Genomic DNA, 12,030 nt, shown 5'->3' with positions numbered 1-12,030 from the left:
TATATTAGCTTTTAGTACATATTTTATAGTTATTACTACATATACTTTCCATATTTTTAAACATACATTTCACTTCTTGTGTTAAATATCACAGGTTTTCCATTCATCTGAATGTCTCTTCTTTTCCCTGTTTATTTCAAATCTTGACAATAGAAAATGCATGTCATTCTAACATTTTTGCCAACAATAGAGAATGCAAGCTCAAATTTTCCAAGTGAAATCCATTGTATATTTTAAATATATTCCCATTACTTCTAACTAACTAACGAACTATCTAGCCTTCTTAAACCTGAAGGTTCATGGCTGCAGCAACACAGGCCTTCCATCTGTCCCTATCCTGAGCAAGATCTATATACGAGGTTTGGATAGAAAAAAACCGGATTGATGTTGCTATTGGCAAACAACGAATGCGCGAAGGTTGAGCAATGCATGATTCTATACTACCATACCCTGCCTACAGAATGACTAATTGCCCTGGGTGCAGGCCTCTCAGTTTCGCTGTGGCACTTGGACAAAGCGGAATGTGCGTCTGTGGTGGTTTAAACGGTTTAAAGAAGGACAGGAAATGATCCAAGACAACCCACGTTCAGGACGACCATGCACGTCAAAAACGGAAACAAACATTCAAAAAGTAAGTGATGTGATTCGAAAAGATCGTCAATTGACCATTAGAGCAGTTGCTGAAATCACAGGAATAGACAAAGAAAGTGTTCGACAAATTTTACACGAGAATTTGAACATGAGTAAAGTGTGTTCAAAACTCGTGCCAAGGAACCTGACATTGGAACAGAAGGAAGCTCGAGTGAACATTTGTACGGACACTTTGAAGAACATTGAAACAGACCCTACATTCTTAGAGAGAGTGATAACCTGTGATGAATCGTGGTTTTTCACGTACGACCCTGCCACAAAGTGCCAATCAATGCATTGGAAGACCCCGAGTTCGCCACGTCACAAGAAAGCTGGCATGAGCAAGTCCAAATTCAAAGCCATGATGATTGTCTTTTTTGACATTCGAGGAATTGTGTACGTTCATTGGGTACCCGAGGGTCAAACTGTAAACCAACATCATTACATTAATGTGCTGAAAACCCTTCGTGAGCGAGTAAGAAGACGACGACCTGATTTGTGGCAACGGAAGTCATGGATTCTGCACCAAGACAATGCTCCTGTCCATACGGCCCTGTCAGTGAAGACATTTTTGGCTAAATATGGCATCCCAGTGTTAGAACATCTGCCGTATTCGCCGGACCTTGCTCCCTGTGACTTCCTTTTATTCCCCAGAGTGAAGTCCGCCCTAAAAGGAACCAGATTTGAAACAGTAGAAGCTGTGCAAAGAAAAGCGACGGATGTAATGAACATGATCTCGGAAAATGACTGGCAACACTGCTTCCAGCAATGGAAAATTCGTATGGAGCGGTGTACAGATCGTGCAGGGGAGTACTTTGAAGGAGATAAAGTTCCTGTTGTACAAAATGCCGAATAAAATATTTCATCGCATCAGTCCGGTTTTTTTCTAGCCAAACCTCGTATACTCTTTTCTATCCCTACCGATTTCCTTCAGGTCCATCTCAACGTTATCCCTCCATCTTCGTCTTGGCTTTCCTACAGGTCTCTTACCATCAGGTTTCCCAACAAGAATCCTGTAAACTTTTCTTTCCTCCATTCCCATTACTTCACATATTAAAAGCTGTTTCAGTCAATATAAATCTGTCTTTAGAGATATTCATGTTTCAGCAATTAAAAGAAAGTTTAGTAATCCATTGTTTTGGTAAAAAAATTAAGCGCATTTTGTATTTGAATTTTGCATTGCAATTAATGTAATGTATGCTTAATGCATTTTATTTAGCTACGTAAGCTTCTTGCTTAATGAAAATTGCAACTTTTCACTATTGTAAATGCATATTTAATTCCATATTTTCATTAAAATAACTAAATATACAGGGTGACTGGTAATTAGATGTATTCCCTGAAAGGGGTTAAATTAGAGACAATTTGCAATAACTTTGACCGTATGATACCCTGTCCGAAAATTAGTAGTTTTCGAGATAATCAAATTTCTTTTGTTTCTTTAAAAAATGACAATTTTACACATAAAAACATGAATTGAGAAAAAACTGCTCATTGTATGGAACTTATTTCAGCATTTTCTGATAGCTAACGAATAAGTGGTTCGTTCAAAAAAAATGTTTTTCCCAAATAACAATCACATGTAAGTAACGGGTGGGTCTAAACTTACAACTGATGATAAAAAAATGCACTCTTAGTTTACTTGGCAACGTATTAATAACAAAAATGGTATGACACGATGCGTACAAATTACTTAAATTACTTCCTTGTGACATCTGCTATCCAACAAGGTACAAATGTTGCTAACATTCACATTTGTGTACAAGAAATAATACTTCATTCATCTTCATGTGAATGGAATCAATTGAAAAATACAATTAAAGAACATTACACGTCTTTCTCAAAGTCGGCACCTTCATTACAAATGCAGGCACGCAGGTTTTTACGAACATTTGGTCTCTTAACTCGTGAGTTTACCGGTGTCTTGTCATGTGGCTCCAAATGTAAAAGTCGCCAGGCGTCAAATCGATCGAGGGATCGAGCTGGGCAGTCATCATGCTGATAAATCATGTCACGTCTTGTAGCTAGAGGCACATCCTCCAACAACATTGCCATCCCGTTCCTCAAAAAATGTTCATAAGTGATGCCATTTAAGATTTGGGGCAGGAAAAATGGCTCGATCAAATGATTGTTGATGACGCCCATCCAAACTTCTGCCTGGGCGTGCGACAGTGGCTGGATGAAAATTACCCAAAGAAATGGATTGGCCGAGGCGGCCCGTTTCCCTGGCCGGCTCGATCCCCCGATTTGAAGCTTTGCGACTTCTACATTTTTAGCCACATGACAAGACAGCGGTAAACTCGCAAGAAGAGCTCAGGGAGAGGATCTTAACAGCTGGTCAACACATCAAGGACACCATCACATCAAGAGTTAAGAGAATAAATGTCTGTAAAAACCTGCGTGCCTGCATTCGTAACGTAGGTGACCACTTTGAGCAAGACGTGTAATGTTCTTTAATTGTATTGTTCATTGATTCCATTCACATGAAGATGAATGAAGTATTATTTCTTGTACACAAATGTGAATGTTAGCAACATTTGTACCTTGCTGGATAGCAGATGTCACAAGGAAGTAATTTAAGTAATTTGTACGCATCGTGTCATACCATTTTTGTTATTAATACATTGCCAAGTAAACTAAGAGTGCATTTTTTTATCATCAGTTGTAAGTTTAGACCCACCCGTTACTTACATCTGATTGTTATTTGGGAAAAACTTTTTTTTTGAACGAACCACTTATTCGTTAGCTATCAGAAAACGCTGAAATAAGTTCCATACAATGAGCAGTTTTTTCTCAATTCATGTTTTTATGTGTAAAATTGTCATTTTTTAAAAAAACAATTGAAATTCGATTATCTCGGAAACTACTAATTTTCGGACAGGTTATCATATGGTCAAATTTATTGCAAATTGTCTCTACTCTTGTCTTTCAGGGAATACATCTAATTACCAGTCACCCTGTATATTTACATATCTAACACTTTAAACACATTACCTGATTAATGCACTGTTCCCAAATTTCAAACAATATATTATTATAGTCAGTGCTGAAAGTGGAAATTCCTAGGTGGGGAGATACTTGTATTGAGACAATGAAGTAGGGAGACGCTTATGCATTCAATATTATTATTGTCGAATTATCCTGTCTGGGATTGTGTTTTACACAAATATTCTTAACTGGGGAGGGAGCATCCCACTGCAGTCCCCTACTTCAAGCATTGATTACAGTAGTTCATCTTCTTGCAAAGCTACATGTAAACATGAATTTTCGCTCTGTGACAGTAGAGGCATGTTCTTCACAATTGATTCTGCAGTCAAGAAATGCAAATTCCACAGTTGGGTCACTCCATGTCAAATCAATCAATAAAAAATATTTTTGAACCTAAAGAATTCAGATTTTTAAATATTTTTGTTTATTCATTGTACCTATCAAGAGGTCAAAAACTGCCAAATTTCAGATTTTTTGGGCTCTTAGTTTTTGAGTAAATGGCTTTAAAAAAACAACAAAATTTCCAAAATTTGATGACATTTTGAAATCTTTATACAGCTGTAGATCAAAACTATTCCAGAGAGCTCAAATTCATATCATTCTCTTCTGCTTTTAATGATCTTTAATTTGAAATGCAACATAACATGACTGTGCTTTTTGAATTTTTCAGAAACACAAAAAAAAAAAAAGTTTTTTGGAAAATCTAAAAAATGCCAATTTTAATTTCTTTGAAAAAAAATATGTTTTGAAGGTATCAATTGACTATCTGTGTGCAAAATTTCATGATGGGACTGCAACGGGTTCCTATGGAAATTATTATTTTTGTATTGTAACCCATACAGCACACATCTCCAAGGGATGTGCATAGGATATCCACAATGTCCAGATCACATCCATGTATATTGTGGATATCTCATGGATGTCCCATTGATATCCACTCCTGGATATCCAGCACTGTATATCCATGGGACGTCTATGGGATATATCATCCTGGATATCCATAAGACGTCCCATTCTGGATATTCATGAAATATGTGGTATTACGTCCATGTGTTATCACAAATTTGACAAATGTTTTGATATCCGTGTAAAGATTCAGTCATAGTATCTAGCCTCAATTGTGTTAGCACTCAAACTTTGTTATGCAGTAATAAATCATAAATAAACATCTCCCACAGGAATTGAGTTGTCAGTAGGCCCATTGTCTTTTCAGCAAGTCACGCATGCGCGCTACCAGGTAAAAGTTGCCACAAGGCTTTCTTTGTGTCTCTTCTCGAACACAACTGCAGTTTGCATGATGACGTTGCCTTGTGTGGTAGTGAAGAATAAGCTCTGCTTACTCTGCTTATGCATGTGAATACAAAGTACTTTTCGGATGTGTAAATGCGTGTGTGTGAATTTGTGTGCGTACATGAGAGTGAGTGAGTGAAAAAAAGAGAGAGAGTGGAGTGCTTCTTATGAGCATATGTGTACTCGAGGTCTTCATTATGTGTAAATCTAGTCCAGGAATGTTCTTTTCGTTTCCAAAATATGTGCGAAAAATATCAGCATAATGTCCAGATTAGGTACAATTTTAGTTCAGAATATATCCTTATCCACAATGAAATAAAAACATCTAGATAATGTATCTATCACATGAACCCATGTTTGAAACATGTCCAAAAGTCATGCATAGAATGAACAAAATGATCGATATTATGTCCAAAACACATCCAAAAATGATCCACAGAATGTCCGTAACATATCCAGAATGTCCAAAAAACATCCAAAACTGATCCACAAAATGTCCAAAACACATCCTTCCTGCATATCCTATGCACGTTCCCTGGACAGACATATGGATATCCAGGAGACATCCTATGGATGTCTACTGGACATTCTGGGACATCCTATGGATATCCAGAATTTCAGCATGAATATCCACAAGACGTCCATTAGACATCTCCTGGATATGTGTATGAAATTTGCTAATTTGTTGACTTCCGTTTTAAAACCACAACTATATGCTGAGTGGTTGATGTTTAAGTCTTCATATTACTCTATTTTATAATTTTTTGACTACAAATAATATGAAAATACCTAAAATTTATCACTTTTAATATCAGGTAATCAAATTGAAAAATGTATATTTGTGTTTACGTTTTAGAATAGGATACAAATGCAAGGTCTTAAAAAGAAATGTATATATGTAACATTCATAATGAAATAAACAACCCTTTTTATTAACTGCACATTAGTTTGATAACAATTAATTTAAATTAATTCACTTTAAAAGCATCGCTTTGAGAGTATAAAACACAGCTACTTCACTGAACATAGCACAAAAGACAACTGACTGAAGATTGCACATTGATGTTCACTGAGGTATACAGAGTCTAGCAGTGATATAACAATTGCTCTCACATCTATAATCGCAGTATTTATTGTCTTGTCGAAGGCACATTTCACAAGTGACACTCTTTCTCACATGCTTCTCATCACCTCCCTGCTGCGATAAGCCCTTAATGCTGTTGAATTATTTGACAACAAAGCAAGAGAGTGAAGTTGCAAATGACTATGCACTCAATTTTGCAATTTGCTGCAGTCCTTTTCTTCTTGGAACAGCTGTATGCAGCAAGTAATACAGCATTAAGATCTGACAAGCGATGCGAGGAAAACTCTTTAAGAAGATAAACGAGGTGAGTGTGGATTTCTGTTTCATTTGAAAATTATTTTTGCTTATAGCTATCATTATGAAATAGGAATAAACTATAATTGCACTCTTGCCTTTACATATTTCATAGGCCAGACGTGATTGCAAGTGCTGTTCAAATGAAATTTTTGTGAGAGGATGCCTGGATGCACTAGCAAAAGACTTTTCAAATGAAGCTTCTGTAATTGGTGGCTTAAGCATGGGTTTCATGTCACTTTTGGTTAGTACAATATTTTAGTTACACTTTGTCTTTTTATTGATATAAGAAACTTGTTTAATAAATAAGATAACAAGATCTTTAATGAACATACAAATATTGTTTTCATTTATTGACTTAATATTTGAAGTCCTGAAGTGCATCATATGTTTATTTAAAATTGTTCTTCATGGGTCTTTTATTGTCATTATACAACACAATTAAGCAAAATTGTGGAACGTGTGAACTCTATTTAGTACCTAAGTCTTTACATTGACTGACAAATATATGGAACAAATTATAATAAACCATCTCTAATATTAATAGAAATGAAGACAATTATGTCACATTTTCACCCCCAGAAAGCAGTCAATAAATAACGAGGCAGAGGATATTTCACAATACTTACGATATTGAAGAGGTTTTCTCGAGCAATCAGCCAGGTGATTTCCGGAAAGGCTTCCGAACTTTCGAGAGCTAACGTCACTCTCTTCTTCACTGAATGGATAGACACCACCACCAAAGCCCGCATGGAATTACAAGCCAGCAAGACCACTGCCTAGCAGAGCAGTAAATACTCTCACCTAGCTTCATCCAACAGTCAACAGAGACAAAACGTTTCGACGAAGCCACAATCTCCATCCTGTCAAAGGGGTTGAACTTCGCTCCCGCTCCTAAAACCATTCCTACCACAGACATAATCAGCAGCATCGAGCAAGCCGTAAAAGACCTTCCAGTGACAGCCGCCCAGGACATTCGTCGAGAAGTATATGTGGCCATTAAAAGGGCCGCTCCACCAAAACCGAACATCACAGCAGCAGAGAAAGCTGCTCTCAAGCAACTGAGAGAAGACCAGGACATCATCATTCTACCAGCAAACAAAGGAAACACCACTGTTATACTTGAATCCACAGAGTATAACAGCGAAATCACAGACATTCTCACCGACGGCACATACCGACCTTTACTCCGAAATCCCACAGCTGCAATAGAGAGGAAAACCACAGCTCTACTGAAGAAATCCACACTGCCGAAAGAAACCGGGGACCGGATAACACCAAATGAAACAGTACCTCCACGACTTATACGACCTTCCGAAAATACACAAAACTGATGTTCCATTAAGACCCATCGTAAGCGCAATTGGATGCCCTACCTACACTCGCCAAATTCCTAACGGCACAACTCCAACCTCTGACGGGAAAGTGCCAACACTATGTTAAAAACTCATCGGACTTCTTCAAGACCCTTCAGAACATCAGAACTTCTCCCGGAGAACTTCTAGTCAGCTTCGACATTGTATCGCTTTCAACAAAGTGCCGCTTCAAGATTCTTTAACACTGTTGGAGCAACATTTTGCACCAGATATCATTAGCCTTTTCAAACATACCCTGACTTCAACATACTTCAGCTACAAGGACAAATACTATGAACAGACTGACGGAGTGGCAATGGGATCCCCACTCTCACCGGCAATAGCCAATTTCTTCATGGAGAACTTCGAACACGAGGCACTCCGTTCAGCTCCACAGAAACCTTCCGCATTTTACAGATATGTAGACAACACCTTTGTCATCTGGCCGGACAGTGAAGCAGCGCTACAAATATTCCTGATTCACCTCAATAACCAGCACCAGAACATCAAATTCACCATGGAAACAGATATCAATGGCAGCCTTCCATTCCTGGACATCCTCATCCCACGCAAACCGGACGGGACCTTAGGACACAGCATATATAGGAAACCTACTCACACCGACCTATACCTCAACGCCAAGAGTTTTCACCATCCAGCGCAGCGGTCAACAGTACTCTCGACATTGTTTCACCGAGCCATCGCCATCAGCCACGCAGAGCACCTTCAAGAGGAAATAAGACACCTACGCAGACAGAATGGATACAGTGAAGGTATTATCAACAAGACGCTAAAGAAAGTAACACACAAGAACAGCCAACGAACAAACCTGGATCCACCTGATGACCAAGAAGACAAGAAGATAGCCATCGTCCCATACACTGGTAACCTCTCTGCAGTCATCAGCCGCATTCTTTCAAAACACAACATCAAGACGATCCACAAACCACCATCGAAAGTCAGAAGCAGACTTCGAAACCCCAAAGACGACCTAGGACAGAAGACACTGGGGGTTTACCGTATCACCTGTGCCTGCAGTAAAGCCTACATTGGACAAACGGGGAGGACAATTGAACAGCACTGCAAAGAACACGCCAGCTACATAAAGAATTTTCATCCGGAAAAATCAGGGTTAGCAGAACATTCAATCCAGGAGGGCCATAGAATTGATTTCACAACCACAGAGATCATCAATAAATCATCAAATTACTGTGACCGTCTCATCAAAGAAGCAATAGCCATACACGGGGAAAAGGACAACCTCAACAGGGACATGCGACTCGAACTGGACCCAGCCTGGTTAGCGATAGTCGACTGGGAGCACGGACGTCGGAGAAACGCCACCCAATTGGCCTGCCACCTACACCGGACCCCTCCCACACCAAATACATATAACGTCACCCTGACTTATCTCTGCACTTCATTCCCTGAAGATGAGAGTGATGTTAGCTCTCAAAAGCTCGGAAGCCTTTCTGGAAATCACCTGGCTGATTGCCAGAGAAAACCTCTTCAATATTCGCCGCCAGGAAAGCTTCAAGAATTATCTCAAAAGTATTGTCTGCCACTGTTTAGGCATTTATTCCATTGTGACATCAGTCGCAAAATGGCATGCTCGTAGAACTCCTTTGGCTGCTGTTGGAACAAATTGCGCATGTACTCCTTGACATCATCGTCCGATTGAAAGCGTTGTCCCTGCAGTGTTTTTTTGAGCTCACTGAAGATGTGGAAGTCACACGGGGACAGATCTGGACTATAGGGGGGTGGATAAGGACTTCCCACTTGAATTTTTTCAGACAGTCATTTGTTGCATTGTCTGTGTGTGGTTTAGCGTTGTTGTGCAATAGGACAAAACCACGAGAAAGGTGATTGGGACATTTAAATTTGATTGCCTTCCTGAGCTTCGTTCACGTTTCACAATACTACTGGGCATTGACCCGTAGCTCCATGCTCCAGAAAGTCGACGAGGAGTGGTTCCTTGTGATTGAAGAAGAACCAAAGCATGCCCTTGCCGGCACTAGCGTGGAGGGTATTGAACTTTTCTTGGTGGAGGGGAATCTGCGTGCTTCCACTGATGACTTTGCCGTTTCGACTTGGGCTCAAAGTGGTGGCACCAACTTTCGTCGCCAGTAACAATTGCTGACAGGAAATTGTCCTTACTGTTGTTGTAACGCTGCAAAGACCCCCTACACCTTCCGCTGTCAAGAAGCGCACAAGACCCTGCTGCTCCTCTTTGGATGCCTCCATAATGCGTTGCAGTCAAACATGAATGACTGGACATGGCCGCTGCTCAGTTAGCAGACTTTCCGCATACCTTGCCAGACACGTAACACCATCTAGCGAGAATCAATTTCGTCACACCTGCACCTCCTTTTCGGGCCCGTGGACCGATCCATTTCTAATGACCATATTTTTGGTGTAATATCCTCTGCCTTGTTATTTATTGACTGAGCCTCATATTTTAAAATCAGTTTATTTAATAATTGATGCTCTATTTTCCCCAAACCTTTACAACACCATATGAAAGTTCATTATAATTTCTTCAAGCTTTTACTAAATCACAGGAAGGACGGACTTCTGCGGGTCTGCAGACCATGCAAATTTTCAGCCAAGTCCTCAGCAGAATGTCCAAGATCGTGGCATGGCTGAGTTCAAGACCAGGGCTATCTCACAATGCAGCAGTCTTCAAATTTAAACAAAAAAAAAAAAAGTGCTGGAGGGGGTAGGGGGAATGGCTCTTCCTTTGTGATCCTGAAAACTGGAATCAGTACATACATAATAATTATTATTATTTTTGATCCATGTTCGTAGTATTACTGAGATGAAATTCTTGAAGTGTAAGAGGAAATAATGCAACTAAAACATTTACTACAATCAGTTTTAACCAACTAGCCTGCAGCTTTTGCCTGAACAGATTCTGTCGAGATATTGGCCTCGAGAGTTCTGGAAAGGTTTCCAAGCTTTACTCTCATCATCTGAGTGGAAGTCCCTGGTTTATATCCAGAGACAATCTTTTTTTCATTTTTCACTAAAAAACATTATTACTTATTTCAGTTTTTGTAGAATGCAGCACCAGTAAAAAAGTAAAATGCTTCCCACCACATCATGAAGGTGTAAGGGGGTGTGGAGTTGGGGCCTCCACACTTGATTGGTCATGGCTGGAGGTGGGGGTGATGTGATCAGCACCATGCCCCAGAGTTTCCTCCAGGAACCCACTTTATACGATGCTGGAGCTGCTTGAACAGGTGGGGAAAAAAATCCCGGTTCTCCCCCACCGGAGATCGAACCCAGGGCTCTCGCATGGTAGTCAGACACCTGACTGAGATAACGTGGCTTGGTAGAACCAGTAGTATACTTGTATGTGTTACTTGTTTCTTTAATTGCTGCACCTTCAAGCACATTTTGATTTTCAAAGTAAATTATAGGAAAGAAATACTAAGAGAGTTTATTATCTCTTTCAGGTCATGGTTGTCATTGCTTCAATTATTTCCTACAAGTTCTGGGTTGACAGAGAAATCATAAACCAATGACAAATGTAGAAACACATTTATAGTGTATGCTTAGCAAATTTATTTTCGTGAATTTACAGCAAATAAAAATAATCCAAATTTTATTTTCATTTGATTTTTTTTTTTTTGCACATTCTTAGTTTTGTTAGTGGTGTAACTGTCCTTATAATATATATTCCATTATGTACAAGTAGGTTCAAGTTCCAGTATATGCATACCTCATCATGTGAACATGCACATGATGTAATGCACATTCTTACACACTTTTGCAACTCTTCAAAATATTATTGATAGCATCAGCTGTTCATGCAATAGCAGCCGTGTCCTGCGCATCAGTATTATCTAGTAGTTTGAGGCACAGTCTTTAAAAATTACATTTGTGTTATATGTTGTTGTGAACAGGGGCGAGGATGACAACAAATTATACATACATTAATTTTAATTAAGGCCAGTGGAAAAACATTAAGGGCAAGGGTGAAGAATCCCAAATCTCAGTCCCCACAAACTCTCCAACAGACAAGGAAAATTTGGTAACTGATACAATTTTACATTCATCAACGGTTTTAATTAATGAAATGCTTGGATATATCTTGAAAATAAAATCACTGGTAAAATCAAAAACCCATTTATGGTATCATTAAAAATTAACACTGATTTCCAAAGGACTTTTTCCAAGTGCTTCTCTACTAAATACAAAAATGTATCCATTCTCTAGAAATGTAAAATCTAAGAAACAACCTTTGCATTTGCAAAGTACAAATTTAGACACTTCTTCAATTAGCAACCAAGAACATACTATTCATTCACAGATTAAGCCTTGTGTCAACATATTTATAAACAATAATGTAAGTAATTTTTACACTTACTTTATCATTTTTTCTGG

The 12,030-nt window shown here is 38.9% G+C and overlaps 1 protein-coding gene across 2 annotated transcripts in view; it reads left to right on the top strand.

The window, feature by feature from the left end:
• Positions 1 to 11,240, top strand: part of LOC145997220 (uncharacterized) — a 136,649-nt gene extending 125,409 nt beyond the window's left edge. Inside the window, exons 6-7 of one of the 2 annotated variants that reach the window (XM_083133991.1) lie at positions 6,402 to 6,530; positions 11,100 to 11,240. In XM_083133991.1, coding sequence (XP_082990117.1) covers positions 6,402 to 6,530; positions 11,100 to 11,168 — 198 coding nt within the window. In that variant the 3' untranslated portion in view covers positions 11,169 to 11,240. The remainder of the gene's footprint in view (positions 1 to 6,401; positions 6,531 to 11,099) is intronic. The other variant, XM_083133992.1, reaches the window with a different exon arrangement.
• Positions 11,241 to 12,030: the final 790 nt, after the last annotated feature.

The sequence above is a fragment of the Lepisma saccharinum genome, chromosome 13, assembly GCF_977018435.1.
Source record: "Lepisma saccharinum chromosome 13, izLepSacc3.1, whole genome shotgun sequence".
NCBI classification, from domain to species: Eukaryota; Metazoa; Arthropoda; class Insecta; order Zygentoma; family Lepismatidae; genus Lepisma; species Lepisma saccharinum.
Note: the sequence above shows the minus strand (reverse complement) of the source record. Positions and strands in the feature narration are given on the sequence as shown.